General features: G+C 32.0%; 4 protein-coding genes across 4 annotated transcripts; 2 read left to right on the top strand and 2 right to left on the bottom strand.

Moving 5' to 3' along the window:
- The first annotated feature begins 2,286 nt into the window (after positions 1 to 2,286).
- LOC103861965 (GPI-anchored CFEM domain protein A-like) lies at positions 2,287 to 4,594 on the top strand. Its single transcript, XM_033287860.1, is given in 2 exon segments — positions 2,287 to 2,984; positions 2,986 to 4,594. Coding segments are annotated over 2 exon segments (324 nt in total). The 5' UTR covers positions 2,287 to 2,736; the 3' UTR covers positions 3,062 to 4,594.
- A 1,464-nt stretch (positions 4,595 to 6,058) lies between these two features.
- LOC103861964 (UDP-glucuronate 4-epimerase 1) lies at positions 6,059 to 7,667 on the top strand. The gene has a single exon (XM_009139672.3). The coding sequence runs from the start codon at positions 6,205 to 6,207 to the stop codon at positions 7,495 to 7,497; it is 1,293 nt and encodes a 430-aa protein (XP_009137920.2). The 5' UTR covers positions 6,059 to 6,204; the 3' UTR covers positions 7,498 to 7,667.
- A 1,065-nt stretch (positions 7,668 to 8,732) lies between these two features.
- Positions 8,733 to 12,693, bottom strand: LOC103861961 (WAT1-related protein At4g30420). Its single transcript, XM_033287444.1, has 6 exons — positions 12,545 to 12,693; positions 12,140 to 12,310; positions 11,808 to 12,048; positions 11,560 to 11,718; positions 11,312 to 11,463; positions 8,733 to 11,230 (listed from the first exon to the last, which is right to left on the bottom strand). The coding sequence occupies exons 1-6, from the start codon at positions 12,691 to 12,693 to the stop codon at positions 11,047 to 11,049; spliced, it is 1,056 nt and encodes a 351-aa protein (XP_033143335.1). The 3' UTR covers positions 8,733 to 11,046.
- A 45-nt stretch (positions 12,694 to 12,738) lies between these two features.
- LOC103861963 (WAT1-related protein At4g30420) lies at positions 12,739 to 15,851 on the bottom strand. The gene is made up of 7 exons (XM_009139671.2): positions 15,628 to 15,851; positions 15,474 to 15,542; positions 15,258 to 15,374; positions 14,927 to 15,167; positions 14,673 to 14,831; positions 14,442 to 14,593; positions 12,739 to 14,356 (listed from the first exon to the last, which is right to left on the bottom strand). The coding sequence occupies exons 1-7, from the start codon at positions 15,804 to 15,806 to the stop codon at positions 14,167 to 14,169; spliced, it is 1,107 nt and encodes a 368-aa protein (XP_009137919.1). The 5' UTR covers positions 15,807 to 15,851; the 3' UTR covers positions 12,739 to 14,166.
- Positions 15,852 to 20,021: the final 4,170 nt, after the last annotated feature.

Raw genomic sequence — 20,021 nt, 5'->3', positions numbered from 1 at the left:
AACATAATTAATAATTTTTTATGTTAGTTTTGATTTAATAGTTATAAACAAATAAATATCAATAAAAACACTATGCCCGCATGCGCGGGCAGAACACCTAGTATGTATTTAATTGGTACTAGGTGGATCGCCCGCACGCATGTGTAGACATTAACATTAATATTAAATTGATAATTATATATTTTCAACTATATAATACTTATGTTACATATATATGGTAAATATGAAAGATTTGATGTTACATATTGATATTTATACTATGTTCATATGAACAAAAAATACATTAGAACGTTTAGAAAACGATCACATTTAACACTAATCTTAAAACATCAGAAAAATATAATTGAGAAAAACAAATATTTCACGTATAATCCCAATAAAAAAAATCAGCCATGAAATATAAAAGAGAGATTTGAATTACCTGAGATTTATTATTATTGGTTTCATTGTAACATCATAGATAATTTACGGTTTCCTTCTCTAAACCTTGAGTCAGAAAAGAGGTAATTATAACAAAAATATTTAAAGATGTAAACAATCCCCAAAAGATAACAAATTATATAATTGATAGGACAACATCAATGAGTTTCAAAGTTTTTAAAAAGCTTTGAGATTACCTTTGGCTCTCAGACGTACCGAAGAGGATCACGCACAATAAATAAATTGCACTTTATTAGCATATATATTCTTGATAAGTGATTTAATTTTATAAAAAAAAGAATTATCTTTTTTGAAAGGGATGATCAGTTCCTGGATAAACAGAGTCGTCTCCTTTGTTGGTTGAATCACTACTGTTGCAAAAATATAGATAGAGATACAACATGGAGAGGAAGAAAACAAAAATAAACGGAAAAGAAGAATCCCCCACAAAATTACCAGTAATGGTGTTTCCGTCTATGAGTTACTTATTGATTGCGCAAGATCACAAAAGTAGAATTTAAATTAAAACGATCAAAAACATATGAAAACCTAAAAGATAGATGCGTGAAACTAATGGGGTGACGTGATATTTATATAGCAAATTAGTTTAAGTTTTTAAATGACCTAGCTTTCAAAAGAAGCTATGAGATAGAATATTTCTACTAAATTTTAATTCAGCTATGAGATAAAATATCTTCTAATAAATTTTTAAAGATATTTTGGTTATAATATATACATAATTTTGGTAATTCAAATCTTGCTATATATATTTAAATATTAAATGCATGATATTAGGAAAGAAGATATCTCGTCATTTGATTGCAACTGGTTTTTGATAAAACAAATCCCACTATACATATTTAAATAATAGATAATAAAGAAATAATAAGGAATTTTAACGTTAAAACCCCTCAACTAAGTTTGTTTTGGGTAAAAATCCTAAAACTAAGTATTTAACGAAAAATCCCCTTAAACTTACTTTATTTAATGAATTAAACTCTAACAAGTCATATTACTATTACTACCAGTAAATCTTTAGTTTAGGAGTTTCTACACTAAGTAAACATAGTTGAGGAATTTTACCATTAAAATGAAAAAAATTCAAAATATTGTAATAGGAGGATAAATTTTCAAAATACATTTTATCAATTAATATATAAGCTTCTATAAATGACTTAGAACCTTTTATAATAATTTAAAACGTCTGATTTTTATAAATGTATTTATAATTTTATAAATGATTTATAAAGCATGAATTATTAGACATTAATAGTTATTATGATACTTTATATACAAATGTAACTCTTTCTATACGAATATAAAATCATTATATCAATTCAAATAAACACTTTTTTTATTATTTTATGTAATTTATAAATATATAGAAAATTGATCGCATTATTACTCTTTCATAGTTTCAACAATTAGTTATCATAAATAATTATTTCTAATATTATGTAGATTATTTGGAAAATGGTAATTGAATTATTTTTTTTTCTTTTTAGATATAATTATAATAAATAAAATTAAAAATCATCGGTCAATCAAATTATAACAATTTGAAGAGTTCATTTATGATCAACACGTAATAAAAAATCACTTATGTGACTTCTCAATCAATATATAGTAGGATTTATATTTTATAAATAATTTATAACACTATATAAATAATTTTAAAATTCTGATAAATTTATTTTGTAAACAACGATAAATAATTTAAAAATCATATTAATAAACATGTTTGGATTTTTGAATATTTAAAATAGTTATTATATAATTATATTCGAATACAATTCAATGATTCATCAAGTAGAGTATACAACTATTATCATTGTCTTATATAAAAATTCATACATTATATTTTATACTTTATAAATAATAAATATAACATTATTAATCTTTCTATAATTTCGAGAATTAGTTGCCATAAATTGTTATTTGTAATATTCTTTAGATTATATGGCAAGTGATGTTAAATGTTTTTAGACTTACCTTAAATTTTTAAATCTAATTTAAATAAATAAAAATTAAAAACAATCGACCAATCAAACTATAATAATCGACCAATCAGGGGGATTCATGGTTCTTTAAATGTAATTCCGAGGAAACTATGAATTAAAAATGACAAAGTGGTAAAAGTCTGAATTTGGTGATAAACACGTAATGGCTCACTCTATCCTAAAGCTTCTATAAATACCCGAACATGTTATTGTCTCTTCTATCTAATTAAGTGACTACAAACTCAAAACACACTGATTGGCAAGGTTTACACGCAAGTTTTTTTTAAAGGTCTTTTTACAAACGAAGAATTCAAAAATGGCCAGGGTCCAAGGTCTAGTTCTTCTTGGTTTATTAGTGATTTCAAGTTTACTTATGTTATCCGAGAGCCGAGTGGCAAGAAAAGACTTGGGGCTTGACCTAGGTGGGATTGGGGTCGGTCTAGGCGTTGGATTGGGGATTGGTCTTGGCGGCGGATCAGGCTCTGGTTCTGGTGCAGGTGCAGGTTCCGGATCATCATCTAGCTCTAGCTCTAGTTCGTCATCAAGTTCTAGTTCTCGTGGTTCGATCGGGTGGTTCAGGTGCCGGTTCATCTGCTGGTTCATTTGCTGGATCTAGAGCTGGATCAGGATCTGGTAACTAAATTAAAAAAGTAAGACTTATTTTCTACTTAAAGTGCGAAACAAAAAGTATGTTTATGTTGTTGGTTTGTCGTAATTAATATCGTGTGTACGAAGTTGGATGAATATATTGTCGTCATAAGTTATGCTTTTTTTGAAACTTTGAGTGTGTCTATTTCCCGACAAGTCTAAACTGTTCTATAGTCTCTTAGATTTGGGCCATAGCATGTGCAATCGTAAATTGCAGTCTTCTTTCTCCAAGAAATGTTTCGAAAGATTCTAATAAATCAAACCATATGATCACAAAGTTATACTATATAATAGACATACACCTTAAATAAAACAGAGTTTTTATACAATCAACACCGAATATAACAAATCACTGAAATTTATTTTCCTTTAATTTTCTAACATCAAAACTGAAACAAACAAAAAGCAACAAAAGAATAGCTTCAAATTTCTATATTGCTTCTAGTCGACATGCTGTCATGTGGCGTCGTCACCAAAGATCTATTTTTAGACGAGACTTATGCTTATCGAATAATTTTTAGAAAGCTCAGTTAAAGTTCTTTACTTTTCATCTGCATACCAAATCTAGTGTCATCTGCATACCAAACTCCACTCAAATGGTTAAACTCTTGTTTTTGTAAAAATATTAGTGTTCCGTCACTTAGGTAATAGTTTCGAACTTTTATTAATACAAAATTAATCTTTATTTAATCGAGTAAGTGCACCTAATGATAGTATATAATGTGAGCTTTATTTGCATAATTGTGTTTGTATTAGACACGTTTACTAAACAAAGTTAACGTGTTCTTGCATAATGCCCAACCTCAAATAAATAAAGTATGTTCAATTTACATGAATCAAGTCGAATAATTATATATCAACATTTTGATATTATATGACACTATAGTTAAAATTCACTTTATTTCTGTATCACTATATGTATCAAAATAATCGACACAAATTCTAATAAACATGGTGTAATTTTGGCGTCTCCGGGTACATCTTTTCCGCAAAACCTAACCAAATGATATAAGTGTTAAAGGATCCTAGTTTTTTTTTTAATAATTAGTTACCATGGATTCAAATTTACGTAAGATAAATGAAGCAATGCTGCGTAAAGACAAAGACTCCAACAATGGTTAACCAGTGCTATGTATTTAAGTACAAACTTGGTCCATTAAAAACGCTTACTCCATTGTTTAAATAAAATAAATATATAATTTCTAATTCAAGCGGGATCTCGCAAATCTTGTATTGCTCAAATCCAAACTTAGTCTGGAAACAAAGAATCTTCCCAAATGAACCTAAAACAATGAACTAGCCGTAGACGACATTTCATGTAAAGAAATAAAACATAAATACATAATAACGAAACCCATAATTATCAACTAATTCACGCATTTGTAACGTGTCTTTTCTTTTCCTACCAAAAGAGTATGAACCTATTTTTAGTTTAAAAAAAAAGAGTATGAACCTATTTTCCGAGATAGTTCGATTCGGTTTATGTGTTTGAACTTTGAAATAAATAATCCATTTTTAAAGATGTTCAAAAGATCAAATGAAGAAGTAATATACCAAATATAACCCACACCGTCCAAATTTAATAAAACCCGTACAACGTAATATAATATCGAATATAAACATTTTCTATTACAAGATATACTGTATGAATCAGTCTTTGAGATTGTATAAATAATGTCTTATCTTTTGAAAGTAAAATTAATGCTTTTAAAAATGAAGGAACATTGAAGTAAAGAAGAAATATACCCAAAATAAATAATTTAAAAAAAACACGACCAGAGCACCGTCCAAATTCACCGGATATCACCGGTTGTTCCAGTCTCGAAACAGTAGTCTCTCCCGATTCTTCCGGTAAGAAGGTGGCCCATACCATTCTCTTTTATGGTGAAACCGTGACTTGGGGAAGCGGTAATGTTAGAGAAGGGCACGCAGTTTTTTATTGTGTCATTCTCTCATTGCTTTCCCAAAACAGCCAATGGTGAATGCTGTGGTCTGGTCCGCACGTCCTCTCTCTACTTTATCTTGTTTGAGAAAAGTACAATTATTTCCTCACACAAATTATTTAGACATTTTGTAATTAAAAGTTAGTAGAGCAAAAAAATTTCTGCTGAAATCTGACTCAATGCGGGCCATGACCAGTCGACAAAATCATATAAAGAGCACTAATTAGTAGAGTACTAGATTGCTTTGCTAATTGAGTAATTACATATATCAAAATAACTTGTTATTCTGTTCTTTGGCTATCCGGAATTCGAAGGCACACTGCTCTCAATGCATCAACTATTCACATATCACAAGATTTTACAACTTAATGAGTATTAGTTTTTTTCTAATCATATACGATTTTGATACATTTATTCAATTGTAACTATTAGTGACTGATTAAAGCTTTTTGTTGTTGCTAATATGCGAATTTGGATTAAAGATAATATATACTTTTATGCACATCCCACGCCTTGCAAACCGAACTATGATGTATCAGATGACCCAAAAACAAACCACACACGTTGACCTAAGCATTTGATCTTTTTTAAAGTTTAGACAACATTAGTTGTAAGTTGTTCGCACGTTCTTGTTTTCAATATCTTTAACAATGTTGATTAGGGATTAGATAACATGTGCTAATTGTTGAATGAGTGAAACTGATGAGTTATTGGCCAAATTTGCAAATGGTTATATAAAATGAACTGTTGGAAGGTGCTGTAAATTAAATTGTCTAATTGTACATCTTAAATTTGGATGCTGTAAATTAAGTTAACTAATTGTAAATTTAAAATTTAGATGTTGTAAATTGAATTAACTAACTATATATTTTAATCCGGATAAGAAAATATTTAATTTAATAAAAATAAAACTATTACTAGGGATTTTTAGTTATTTACCTGTAAACAAATTAATTAGGAGTTAAGACAAAAGCCAATCTGTCAAACTCAGAATTAACGCGTCTCCTTGTCCCCCTTCGTCTTCTGTATATATACTTCTCCGCGTCTTCCTCTTCTCCTTAGCAGATGCTTTTGGAAAAATAACCAAAAACAAAAAAAATCTGCATCTGTCCTCTCTCTCTCTCTTCTAAATTCACCATTTTTATTTTCATTTCCATAAAATTTTCTGGAGAATATTTAGGAAGTTTTAAATCATGCCTTCCATAGAAGATGAGCTCATGTTCCCGTCAACGCCTGGTAAGTTCAAGATCGACCGTTCAAACCGACAGCTAAACCGCTGTTTCGCGTCAACAAGCACCATGTTCCTCTGGGCCCTCTTCCTCATCGCCCTCACCGCCTCCTACCTTAGCTTCCAGAGCTTCGTCGACTCCGGCAGCCGCTACCTCACCGCCTCCTGGGGCGGCATCCAGTGGGAGAAACAAGTCCGAACCTCCGCTCAGATCCACCGCTCCGGCGGCATCTCCGTCCTCGTCACCGGCGCGACGGGCTTCGTCGGCAGCCACGTGTCCCTCGCCCTTAGAAAACGCGGAGACGGCGTCGTGGGCCTCGACAACTTCAACAACTACTACGACCCTTCGTTGAAACGCGCGAGGATGTCTCTCCTCTCCTCCCGTGGGATCTTCGTCGTGGAAGGAGATCTCAACGACGGTAAGCTCATGTCAAAGCTCTTCGACGTGGTGGCCTTCACTCACGTGATGCACCTCGCGGCTCAGGCCGGGGTTCGATACGCGCTGGAGAATCCTCAGTCGTATGTTCACAGCAACATCGCCGGCCTAGTCAACCTCCTCGAGACTTGCAAGGCGGCGAATCCTCAGCCGGCGGTGGTATGGGCTTCGTCGAGCTCCGTTTACGGTCTTAACGAGAAGGTGCCTTTCTCGGAATCGGACAGGACAGATCAACCGGCGAGTCTCTACGCGGCGACCAAGAAAGCCGGTGAGGAAATCACCCACACTTATAATCATATTTACGGTCTTGCCATTACCGGTTTACGGTTCTTCACGGTTTACGGTCCGTGGGGTAGACCGGACATGGCTTACTTCTCATTCACGCGGAATATTCTCCAAGGTAAACCGATCACGATATACCGGGGCAAAAACCGGGTCGATTTGGCCCGGGATTTTACTTTCATCGACGATATTGTCAAAGGATGTTTAGGATCTCTTGACTCGTCGGGTAAAAGTACCGGGTCGGGTGGGAAGAAACGTGGAGCCGCACCGTACCGGATCTTCAATTTAGGGAACACGTCACCGGTTACGGTTCCCATCTTGGTGGATATATTGGAGAAGCATCTCAAGGTGAAGGCGAAGAGGAACTTCGTGGAGATGCCTGGAAACGGCGACGTTCCGTTCACGCACGCTAATATTAGTTCCGCCCGGAGAGAGTTCGGGTATAAACCGACAACCGATTTGGAAACCGGGTTGAAAAAGTTCGTTAGATGGTATCTTTCTTATTACGGGTACAATACTAAAGCCAAGCTTGTACAATAACGGTGAAACTTTGTTTTAAACGAATTTATTTATTTTTACACTCTGTTATTGCTGTTTATTTTGGGGAAGAGATGTTTATGACTAGGATAATAGAGGAAAATCTAAATATTCTTTGCTCTTAAGACAAGCAAAGAAAAAAAGGACAGCGAATAAATCTATTTTCTTAATTATATTTGATCTTACTTCTTAACAAATCATTTCCTGCCAAAAAAGTGTTGATTACGGGATTTACGGTATATATAAAATCGTTGATATTGTGGGGGAAAATAAATAAAATAAAACAAAATTGGAGTATCGGACAGCTGGGAGGCTGTGACAGCAGATAAAGGGGGTGATTGGTAGTTGCTGTAGGTGCTGTCCACAGCTCTATTTATTTCCACAGCACCAAATTCAGAGCAATCAAGCTTTAAATTCTTTTTTGAAACTACAGCTCTTAAAATATCCTACAGCTGTACAAGTGCTCTGCAGAGCCAAATATCCAAAGCAATTTTTTAGTGCTTCAATAAAATTCTACAGCAATAAAATCTAAAGCCACAGCAAAAAGTCTACAGATTTTTTTCTACAGCAAAATATTTAAAGCTACAGCCATTACCAATCGGACCCAAAGTGGGCTTTTAGTGGTGTGCTGGGTCCACGAGACTTGTGTATAAAGGTGAAAGAAGACCTGAGCTGTACGGTAACCGTTGGATTCGATGTGGGAATTTAATTTTTTCAGTCGTAATCTTACTGATGGTCCAGCTGTGAAGTACTCATGTCACGTTATCTTATCTGCCGACACTAAGGAGTACAATAAACCATACTATTCATCATTTCACTCTCTGTGTCTGAAAGGAGTAGCAAAGAAAAGCCTTGTATGCGGGGGTAAGAAGTAGTCTGTCTCATATTCCTCGGAGTAGAAATGGCCGAGCAGACGCGCTAGCAAAAGAAGCAAGAACGAGAGGCTATGCTTTTTCCCATATAGATCAGACCCGGACAGATGGAGATGCTCTTCGGAGAATCGGCACGTCTGTTCTCCACTTGATCTAGTTTTAGATGGGTAGACGACAAAAAAAAAAAAAAAAAAAAAGAAGTAGTTTTTGATTTTTTGTTCTAAAGTCTGTTAAAATTTAGCATTTTAAGTAGGGAAATTACATTTACTATACACAATAAAAAACAAAATTCATTAACTAACTAAAAACACCTCCTCTCTCCTACTTTCTCTTCCTATCTCTCTTTACTCTCTTTCTAAAAATCTAATTTTCCTTATTTTTTTGGTTATTTAGCAAATAAGCCCTTTTAAGTATATATATATTTTTTCCATCAAAAAAAAATATATATATATATGGGACAATTAGTTAGATATCCTAAAATGAGGCCCTAAAATGGTTTCTATCTATTGAGTGACATAAAAGGTCCAAGTTGTATCTTTTTAGTTTGAAATAGACGAAAATGCTCTCGATGCTACTTGCGACTTTCTTTCCCATCTGACACAAAACTCTGCGACTTGCAGTCTTTGTCTTCTGACAAAAGTTTCTGACGCGCGACAGGTGAAACAGAATAGTGTCAGAGCTATAGAGATGTAATTAGGATAGGTTTGTATAGTCTTTTTCTCTACATTTTTTCTTTTATTTGTGAGTTAATTTTATGGTTTTTTATCATATTAATAGAAATCTAGTTTTCTTCCTCATCTCTTTCATTTATCATTCAAGCTTATAGAAAAAAAAGTCAGACTAATTTTACAATGTTTTATATAAAGATCAAAAAAACATTGATGATTTTTTACGAAGATTCCAAAAGATTCATTATTTTTGTAAAAAACCATAAAAAGTAAAGCGAAGATCGTAGATTTAAAATAGTAATTCTATGGAAGAAAAAATATGTTAGTTGTTACAAAGAGGTTGTGGCTAATTGATAAATGGTTTTCAAGATTACAAAATAGTTGTCATTAGCTGATACATGAATTGTTAACCAGTACATGATTGTTAACAAATAAAATATTCGATACATAATTTGTTAGCTATTACGTAGTTTGTTATATGATACATTGCTTTATACCAAATGAGTGACCACTACTTTGTAGCCAAGTTTGTAGCAACTAACAAACCATATATTCGTTAACAAATCATGTATCAATTAACAAACCAAACCATATATCAGTTAACAAACTATGTATCGGTTAACAAACAATGTATCGGTTAACATCACTTATTTAATAACATTTTGTAATATTTTGTTGCAGTTAACAAACTTGTATCATTTAATAACACTTTGGTAGCAGCTAACCAGAAATATATCTCGATCAGCAATTTCCTAACCATAACCACCAGGATGGAGAATTTGAAAGCCTTTGTTGTGTTCCAGGAACTCATCTGAGACAATGATTCACTCATCTGGAACTCATTAGCTAACACTGCATAAATCAATTAAAAAATCATTTATCAGTTAGTAATTCATTTATAAAAAAAAAATATTAACTTACAAATCATGTATCCACTCTTTTATCAGTTAACAAATCATGTATAAATACAATGTATAAACTGACAAATAATTTATCATATCATTTATTAATTAACAAACCATATATCAGTTAATGAAAAGTTTATTTGTATATTCTCAATTATTTATTTTATTAAGTAACAATGTTTTATTGTAATAATAACTTACGAAATATGTTTTTCAAAGAGTAGAAAATGAAAAATTGATAAAACTAATCATAGAATGGTATCAGATAACTAAGTAAAAACTTGGTTAACATAATTGTTATCAAAATACATATAAGCTAACAAACAATGTATCATATAACAAAACATGTATTCGCTACTTACGACTTATTTTGGGACGGGTTCGTCCGTCGGAGGAACAAGAAAAAAATCAAACAGACCATGATGACGTTCTCTTCTAATTTAGAAATCAAAGTCAGTAAAGAGAAATATGATTAACAACAATATTCTCTTTTTTGTTCCTATGAGATACAATATTAAAGAGGGAGAGAGAAAAAGAGCTAGAGCTTACTATAAGAGGGAAGAGAGATAGCTAGAATCTAGTAGACTGATACACTGATACATTAACTGACACACTGATACAACCGTCTGTGAGTGGGTTGATAGGGTTACAGGGGAAGTAGACTCGTAAGTTTGTAGGGCCAAAATGGAAATATATAATTCTCTTCTTCGGTTGAGGTAGGAGTTTAATATAGTGGTCTAAAAGGGATACAATCACATATTATCTCTATATATATCTCAGGAACGAGACGCAAATTTCTTCAACACAAATCTTTGTGTTTTTTTTGGGTTCAATCAAACGTGTTATACTTGGACAATGGATATATGCTCTTAGAAATAAAAATTGATGAATATATAAGTATTTGATCAAAACGATATAAATTCTTTGATAAACTACGGTGATAGTTTGTTATTATTAAAGCTAGACTTGGAGTCTTGGACTATGTATTCATACATCCGTTTACATTTATTAGAGCAAACATATATCAGAGTTTGAGAAATTGAAGAAGAAATAAATCTTGAATTAGTTTAATTGTTGCTGTATTTGGATTTATTCTGTTGGTTTCTATTAGGACAGAAGTGGATTCTTCAGATCTCCGTTACAGTTTACTGTGTTTGGAGAATCTTCGACCTGAATTTTCACTTCTGAGTTATTCGTAATGTCTCTCTGTTCTTGATTTATCATGACATCTTCGGCTTTACCCCAGAGCACTATGTAAAGTCCCATGATCACACATATTCCTCCGATTAAGCTGAGGAAAAGATAGAAAAATGATGTTTAATTAATTATGGATTGTAAGTATTAATCTTATATTAAGGAAATATTACTTTACCTTCCGGTGAACATCTCTTCTTTAAGGATCAGAGAAGCCAAGATTGTGACAATGACTGTACAGAGAGGGTTAAACATTGCAGAGAACAAAGGGCCTCTCTTAGATATAACCCAAGCTTGGACCGTAAAAGCAAGCGCTGACGATACAACTCCCTAACAATCATATTTCAATATTAGGCTTTATGTTCATATTTTGATTATTCAATTGCTAAAAAGAGAACAGAAAATATAAATCTTATATGTGCATACAGCGTAGAGACAAGTCGCTAACTCTGAGTAAGAATGGATAATCCAAGCGTTTGGGTCTTTATCAAAGAAGAAAGTGACGACTGCACATTGTATCGTGCCGAATAAACACATCCACGCTGATAAAGAGAGGTGGTCTGGGTAATAAGCAGAGACTGGGACCTAGGGTATGTTGTAGCAAAATTACTTTCTTTGTAAAGCAAGAAACGTTACCAAACGACTAACAGTCTTTGCTGTTCAATAAAGTTTACCTGAAATGTTAGCCATAAAGAATAGCAAACAGTGCTAGCGAACACACACAAACAACCAATGAGCCACATGTTCTGGTCCGTAAGATCTCCTAGTAACGAATTTTCTAACGGTAAAGTAGATTCCGAGTTAAGAATCTTTGGTCCACGAAGCAAAGTCATGGAGATTGCTCCTACTACACATAGAACCGTCCCTGATATCTTTGCTAAGCCTCTAACATTCCGGATATTGACTGTCTCGTATCTAAAGATCAGCAATAATTTGTTACACATGAATCTTGTTTTCCCAGTTTTTCATATAAAGAGAGGTGTACAAATGTTATTTATGTATGTACCCGGCGAGATATGAGATTAAGAATGCTAGTGCAGGAATGATGTTACACATGGCACTTCCCGTCGACGATGAAGCTAAGTAAATACCTTCACAATACAGATTTTGATTCATTGTAATGCTGACAACAAAAAAAAGGAAAAATAGTCTTAGATTCATCAACTTAGAGGTCTTACTACAAAAGCACAGACAAATCTTTTATATATACTAATATACATATACACTCTTACCCTAGAAGCGAGGCCATGAATATTAAAGAAAAGCTCTTTAGATCCAAATAAGATATCTTTGATCTTCTCTCACACACACACACACACACACACACACACACACACACACGAATTAGCAAGAGCTAGATACAAATTAATATCCATACATGTAGAGAGAGAGAGGGATATGACTTAATTACCTTGAGAAGTAGAGAAATGGGAAGATGAAAATGGTTGCAAAGACTTGCCTGTATAGGATAAAAACCCGAGGGCTTGTTCCCTTAACCAAAGTAACTCTTGCAGAAAGAGTCACTCCTGCGTAACACAGTTGCAACAATATCATCGCCATTACCGGCTTGTACTCCTCTACATTCCCCATCTCTCTCTCTCTTCGTTATATGTTTATGTTGTGAACAGTAGTATATTTTAGAAACTAATATGTTTTTTGCCAGTTTCATTCTTTATCCTCTTGTTAGAAACGATGACATATTTTATATATCCATTATCGTCGACGAAGGAGTCCATGAGTTATCACTATCTTTTTGTGAATTATATTTTTGTTTGATCAACTGTTAAAGTCGTGCAAAATGCAGGCACTTATTTAGTACTGTCTAAGAATAATATCTGCTTCTACGAATCTAAATATGAACTAAGATTACATTTAAATACAATTGTTATCGTCGCAGATATATGGCCGTCCGTTCGATTATTTAGAAGATCAAATGAAGTATTATTCTTCCCAACCTCGACTTGTTAAATTTGGTGAATTAACTGAAGAACGACATTAATATGAATTCAGTTTTACCTATTACCTTATATAGCTCTGAATTTGTGTTTCTCCTAATTAACTTGAAACAAAAATGTGTAAAGTTACTAATCTAATTTGGTGTAGAGGATTTTGAATTTCTACCTGATCTTAAAGTCAAATACATTGTTTAATTGCAATAAGATTATGTTTAGGAAATACAAATTCAAAACTTATATAATGATTACGTGTATTACCAACGACTTCTCTATATTTAGTCTGCTTCTTAACAATATGCAATATCATCAAATTTCAAACATATATTTGATGACAAGTTTAGATGTTTCTCAATGATAAAAACTATTCCCTATGTTTCAAATTAGATGTTTAAAAAATCCCATAAACCAAAACAGTAAAATATTTAATCTAATTTTTTTTTGTCACACAATCTAATTTTTATTAACTATCAAATTATATAATATTATTATTTTAATTAATATAATTATAGGCAAGTAGATAAAGAATAAAAGTTACAAGACCTACTAATTTATTTTATAACACTTTTAACTAAATAGCAATAAATAATTTAAATGGAGAGTCTATTATATATGCAAAAAACTATAGCAACTCAACAAACAAGATCAAATTAAATAACACAAAGGATCGAGACTGATAAACTGCGTCCCTATTTTTCAACGCAGGATGTTCTAAGTTGGCACCATTATTATTATGGCATATTCTAACGTTTCTATCAGCTGGCACCATTTTACTCATTATATTTTTTCCAAGGCTAAATTAAACTTAGATCTTAGTACAAGAGATCTGATCTTCTTAACATGACAGCTCTTCTACAAGTGGTCTTGGGATAGTGCTCACGAGTTAGTCCAATGCTTATCGTTAGGACGAGATGGACCACACTAAAGTTTGTTATTATTGAAGCTAGAATTAGATTATTTATTCATAACTACATTTACGTTTATTACAACAAATATATTTCAAAATTTAAGAAACAGAAGAAGCAAGAGATCTTGAATTCGTTAACTGTTGTCGTGTTTGGATTTCTGCTGTTGATTTGTGTTAGGATAGAAGGGGTTTCTTCAGATCTTTGTTACACTTTTCAGTGTCTGAAGAATCCTCGATTTGAATCTTCACTTCTGAGTTCTTAGTATTGTCTATCTGTTCTTGAATTATCATGACATCAACATCTTTTGCTTTACCCCAGAGCACCATGTAAAGTCCCATGATCACAAATAATCCTCCGATTAAACTAAGAAAAAGGAATCAAACAGATATAATAAATATAATGTTTATGAATTGCAGCAATATTATATTAAGGAAAGTTTAAATTTTACCCTCCGGTGTACATCTCTTCTTTAAGGAACATAGAAGCCAAGATTGTGACAATGACTGTAGCGAGAGGGCTAAACATTGCTGAGAACAAAGGGCCTCTTTGAGATATTACCCAAGCTTGGACCGTAGTAGAAAGCGCTGACGTCACAACTCCCTAACAATCATATTTTAAAAATTAGGGTTTTATGTCTGCTTTGAAAAAACAAAAAATTCAACTGTCATTTATTGCATACAGCGTAGAGACACGTCGCTAACTCGGAGTAAGAATGGAGAATCCAAGCGTTTGGGTCTTTCTCGAGAAAGAAAGTGATGATTGCACATTGTATCGTGCTGAATAAACACAGCCACGCTGATAAAGAGAGGTGGTCTGGGTAATAGGCAGAGATTGGAACCTAGGGTATTGTTGTAAACAATGTTTAACTTTCTTGTAAAGCAAGAAAACGTTACAAAAAAAAAGTAATTATCGTTCATGTTTAATGAAGTTTACCTGAACAATGAGCGAAAAAGACCAGCAAAGAGTGCTAACGAACACCAATAAACAACCAAGCAGCCATAAGTTCTGGTCCTTGATATCTCCTAGTAACGATTTCGCTATCGGTAAAGAAAATTCCGAGTTGAGAATCTTTGGTCCACGAATCAGAGCCATGGAAACGGCTCCTACTACACATATGACCGTCCCTAATATCTTCGCTAAGCCTCTGATATTCCGGAAATTCACCTTTTCATATCTAAAAATCAGCAGTATTTAGTTACACCTAAATTTTGCCAATTTTTGCATATAAAGAGAGATGCATAAATGTAATATTATGTATATATACCCGGCGAGAAATGAGACTACGAAGGTGAATGCAGGGATCATGTTACACATGGCACTTCCCATTGACGATGAAGCTAAGTAAATACCTTCAAAATACAGATTTTGATACAGGGTAATGCTGCAACAACAACAAGGAAAAATAGTCCAAGATTCATCAACTTAGAGGTTTAAAAAAATAAAGCACAAACAAATCTCTTATCTGTACGTATACACTTACCCTATAAGCGAGGCCATGAATATTAAAGAAAAGCTTCTTCGATCCAAATTAGATATCTTCGATCTTCCCCTACAATAACACACAGATATATAGGAATTAGCAAATTAATTCATATACATATATTCAGAGAGAGGGGATATATGACTTTAATTACCTTGAGAAGAGGATAAATGGGAAGATGAAAATGGTTGCAAAGGCTTGCCTATATAAGATAAAAACCCGTGGGCTTAGACCATTAACCAAAGTTGCTTCTGAGGTAAGAGTCACTCCTGCATAACACAGTTGCAGCCCCAACATGGCTATCACCGGCTTGTACTCCTCTACATTCCCCATCTCGTATCTTTTCTCTCTCTCTCGCTCTTGCTCTTGCTATTTTTCTCTCAGTGGCTCTCCCCTCTTTATATGTTTACGTTCTTAATAGTAGCTAGTAATATTAATTTTGCCAAAGGCAACCCCAGCTAGCTAACAATTGTGTAACATTTACAAAACCTTTCTCATATTTATATGGACATATTTGGTAAAAAAAATACTTTTTGCTAGTTTAATTTTTTTATTCTCCTGCTAAAAACAAGGGTTTATTTTTATATATTCATTACTGTAGCCGAATGAGTCATTTTTAAAAGTATATCTTTGTTTAATTTCGTGTCAAATGCAGCCACTTATTTCTGCTTCGCACGGATATAGAATGTGAACTAAGATAACGTGTGAATACAATCTCTTTTTTTTTTGGGGTGTATACTGTATTGTATGTAAATACAATCTTTATAGTCGCAAATACCTGCTTCCAACTGGCCGTTCAATTATTTAGAAGATAAATAAATAATTATTCTGCTCAACCTTCGTGAAATTACTGAAACACGACATTAATATCAATTCAATTTGACCTACGACCTCATATAACTATAAAGGTGTAAAGGTGTGACCGGTAATCATCATAGAAACAATAGAAACATATAAGAAAGTAATGAGTAGGAATAAAATTTTAGGAATGATGAAGAATAATGGTTCTTTATCAAAATTAATTAGGAATTAATTTGTTCTATAATTATCTACTATCTACGAACAAATGAATGAAAATGAAAATCTATTTCTCATAAATGATAATTTTTTAAAGAATATTAAGGTACATAGTGTTCCTTTTTATTCCATTGATCACCAGTCACACCTTATATTTCGATCTTATTTAAATTGAAGCAAAAAACTATATGTAAAGTTTCTTTTTGGTAACAAATATTTGTAAAGTTGTAAAGTTAACCGGTATAGAGGATGAATTTCAACCTGATCTTAAATTCGAATACATTGTTTGATTGCTATAAGACTATGTTTAGGAATTAAAATTAAAACTAAACATTGATTAGATGTATTACCAACGACTTCTCTAATATATAGACTAAATTAAGATCCAACCTTCCCACATGCAACGACTTCTCTAATATAAAGAGGCATTAGCCTTAGGCAGCCACATAATTTATAAAAATTGGGGTCCCAAATGTTCATAAACAATTCTTTGCCTAATGGTTGAAAAATATTTATATTTGTGTTTTTTCTACTTAGCTCAAAACCAAACTATTGTTTAGATTTTTGTCGATATTATAAAAATAAAATATTTATTTACTTATCTTATTTAAACTATAAAGATCCAAATTATTTTCATTTTTCAAATTTATTTCACAAAATGTTATTTACTTCATTTTATAATTATTTGTTTGTCATATTTAGTGGCATGAATTTTGATGATTAACATGCTAGATTTTGATTTTTTTTTCTTATTATATATATACTATAATCTTTTGAATCCAAGAAAATTAAAAATGCTTTCATAATAAATATTAATATAATTTATAAGAAAACTAAAAAATGAGCAAAAACTTAGAAGTTTTAAATGTTATTTCACTATTACTTTTTATCTTTGATAATTTATCACTGATATTATATTATTATTATTAAAAATATATATAAAATCATGTTTTGAAAATTGCCTCAGGCTCCTAGAAGGACTAGCACGGCCCTGCTATCATGCAATCATATTAAAATTCACAATATGAAAACTGTAGAAAAGGAGTTATAGGGTCTTAAGCCTTTGATCACTAACAAAAGTTTGCACATGGAAGCAATAACTTAACTAGACAATATATAATTTATAGGTCATATGACTCATATGCATTGCATGATTGATTGTACCATGAAAGCCTTTATTAATATTTTGTCTGCGTCATGCAAATGTGTAATGTCGTTGACTTTTAAGCATACGTTTGAGTACATGCTTCGTCGTTTCTCTCAGATGATACTATGTAATATTGCAAAACAAAACTATAGCAGATCGCTCCAGATCAACAAACTAAAATCAAATTGTGAGTAAATCATGAGTCCAAATATGATCGAGGCAGATAACATTTCACCCAATTTAACTTGGGAGTAATCATGAGTCTCAAAATGAACTGACAATTATATGAAAAACATTTTTTTTACATGAATTGAAATCGTCCCTATTTTTCAACGCAGGATATTCTAACACAATTTACCAACTAAGAAGCGAGCAAACGACCCAAAGTCAACCTTTTGTTCGCTTCCATTAACGTGAGAAGCTTCGCACCTCATATAAGACTAGGGGTGGGCGTTCGGATACCCGTTCGGGTTCGGATCGGGTATTTCGGATTTTCGGGTATTTCGGTATAGAGGTGTAGAACCCGTTCGGGTATTTCTGTACTTCGGGTCGGGTTCGGGTATTTTTAGTTCGGATTCGGTTATTTAGGATCGGGTTCGGATATTTAGATTTTGAAAAAAAAAACTAAAATTTTCATTTCTCAAGTTTCTTGTATTTAAAAATATAACTTTCAGTTAACTAATTTTTTATTTTTAATAGATTGAATGGTTAATAAATTTGGACATAACATTTTAAAACTAAAAGGACATTAATTTAATTTTTTTTTTTTTAATTTTGGATGTAACTTTTTGTTAATTTTTGAAATAAAAAACTTGACATGCATTTTAAGTGAGTAACAAATCATTTTTTTCCGTAATTGTATGTATATCATATGAACTTATAGTATGTATAGTATCAATATAAATATTTTATATAAATGAGAGATGTAAACTAAAAATATAAGGTTAATTATACATATGTTCGATTATCTTCGGATATCCATTCGGGTTCGGGTATTATCCATTCGGGTTCGGGTATCCAATCTCTCCTTATTCAATACCCGTTCAGGTATTTTGCTATTTCGATTCGGATTTCGGTTCGGATTTTTCGGATCGAGTTCGGGTGCCACTTCGGATATCGGGTAAAGTGTCCACCCCTATATGAGACATCCCACTTCTCCAATGTCCCTTAACAATGTTTAAGAAATTAGAATATAAAAATGGATTATTGTTTGTGATGATTTGAAAAATACGCAATTTATTCATTTAAATTTGAAAAATACACTGCTTTTTTTGGTAATACACTTTAGTATATGTGATAAGACATTTTTGACCAAATCTAAATTAAATATTACATTGTATAGTAATTCAAAAATATGTTAATAAAGTTATATTAATATTTGTATTTAAACTTATAATTGGATAAATCATTGTAGATATTTTAAAGTTATCTTTGAACAGAAATTTTATAAATCTTATGTAACCATAATTTTACATAAAAATTATCACTTTCTCTAATACGAAATATTTTACATATTACAAAATTTATTTCACTAAATTTGCAACCAAATTTCTATATATTGAATGATGATAGAACTAGAACAAAACAATAAGAGACAATTCCCAATAGCATAGTTAATTTCAACATAGAGAAAACATGCACAACGTATCAAGCTTTTTTGGTAAATTCCAGAAGATTGCAAAATCTCATCATACATAATTTGGAATAGATTGTAAGTTGTAACAAGCCATCGTCTTTAAGAAATGAAAAAAGTTAGTTACAATGTAAAAAACAAGTAAGTAATACATTTATTAAAGCAATACAGTTTTTTGATAAACTAAATACAATAAAAATCGAAAATCCAAATTTAAAAAAAGTTCAAAGATTAAAAAAAAAGTAAAATTGGCAAAAAAAAAAAAACTTTGTTATCCTTATTGATTATGAATATTTGTCAAATAGCTTTTAATTAAATATTAATTGTCAAATCCAATTCATAATAGAATTATAAATATCTAATAAGGATAGATTAGTCATTAGACTTTAAAAAGTGTAGTTTTCAAAGGAATTTTAAAATAGTGTAGTTTTCAAAATAAATTCTTTTTCTAAGGTATTCTTCCAAATTTCCTTCTTTTTCTAAGGTATCTAATGTTGATGTTCTTGACCTAAGTCTATAGTCTCTTTGGACCAAGGACAAAAGCCGGTTGTTTAATCCCTTCTCTGCAGTTGCTGAAACTGGCATTTCTACCCTTGGGGAAGAAACTCGTTTTCCCATTGTATTAATAATTTCCTGTGCTAAAACCTTGTTTTAAACATGTTTTACACTATTTGTTTGTTCGGCTACGACCATTGTAAGAACATCAACATTAGATAAAACTTAAATGGATCTCTCAAATCATTATTTTAAT

Source organism: Brassica rapa, chromosome A03 (assembly GCF_000309985.2).
Source record: "Brassica rapa cultivar Chiifu-401-42 chromosome A03, CAAS_Brap_v3.01, whole genome shotgun sequence".
Classification (NCBI taxonomy): Eukaryota; Viridiplantae; Streptophyta; class Magnoliopsida; order Brassicales; family Brassicaceae; genus Brassica; species Brassica rapa.
Note: the sequence above shows the minus strand (reverse complement) of the source record. Positions and strands in the feature narration are given on the sequence as shown.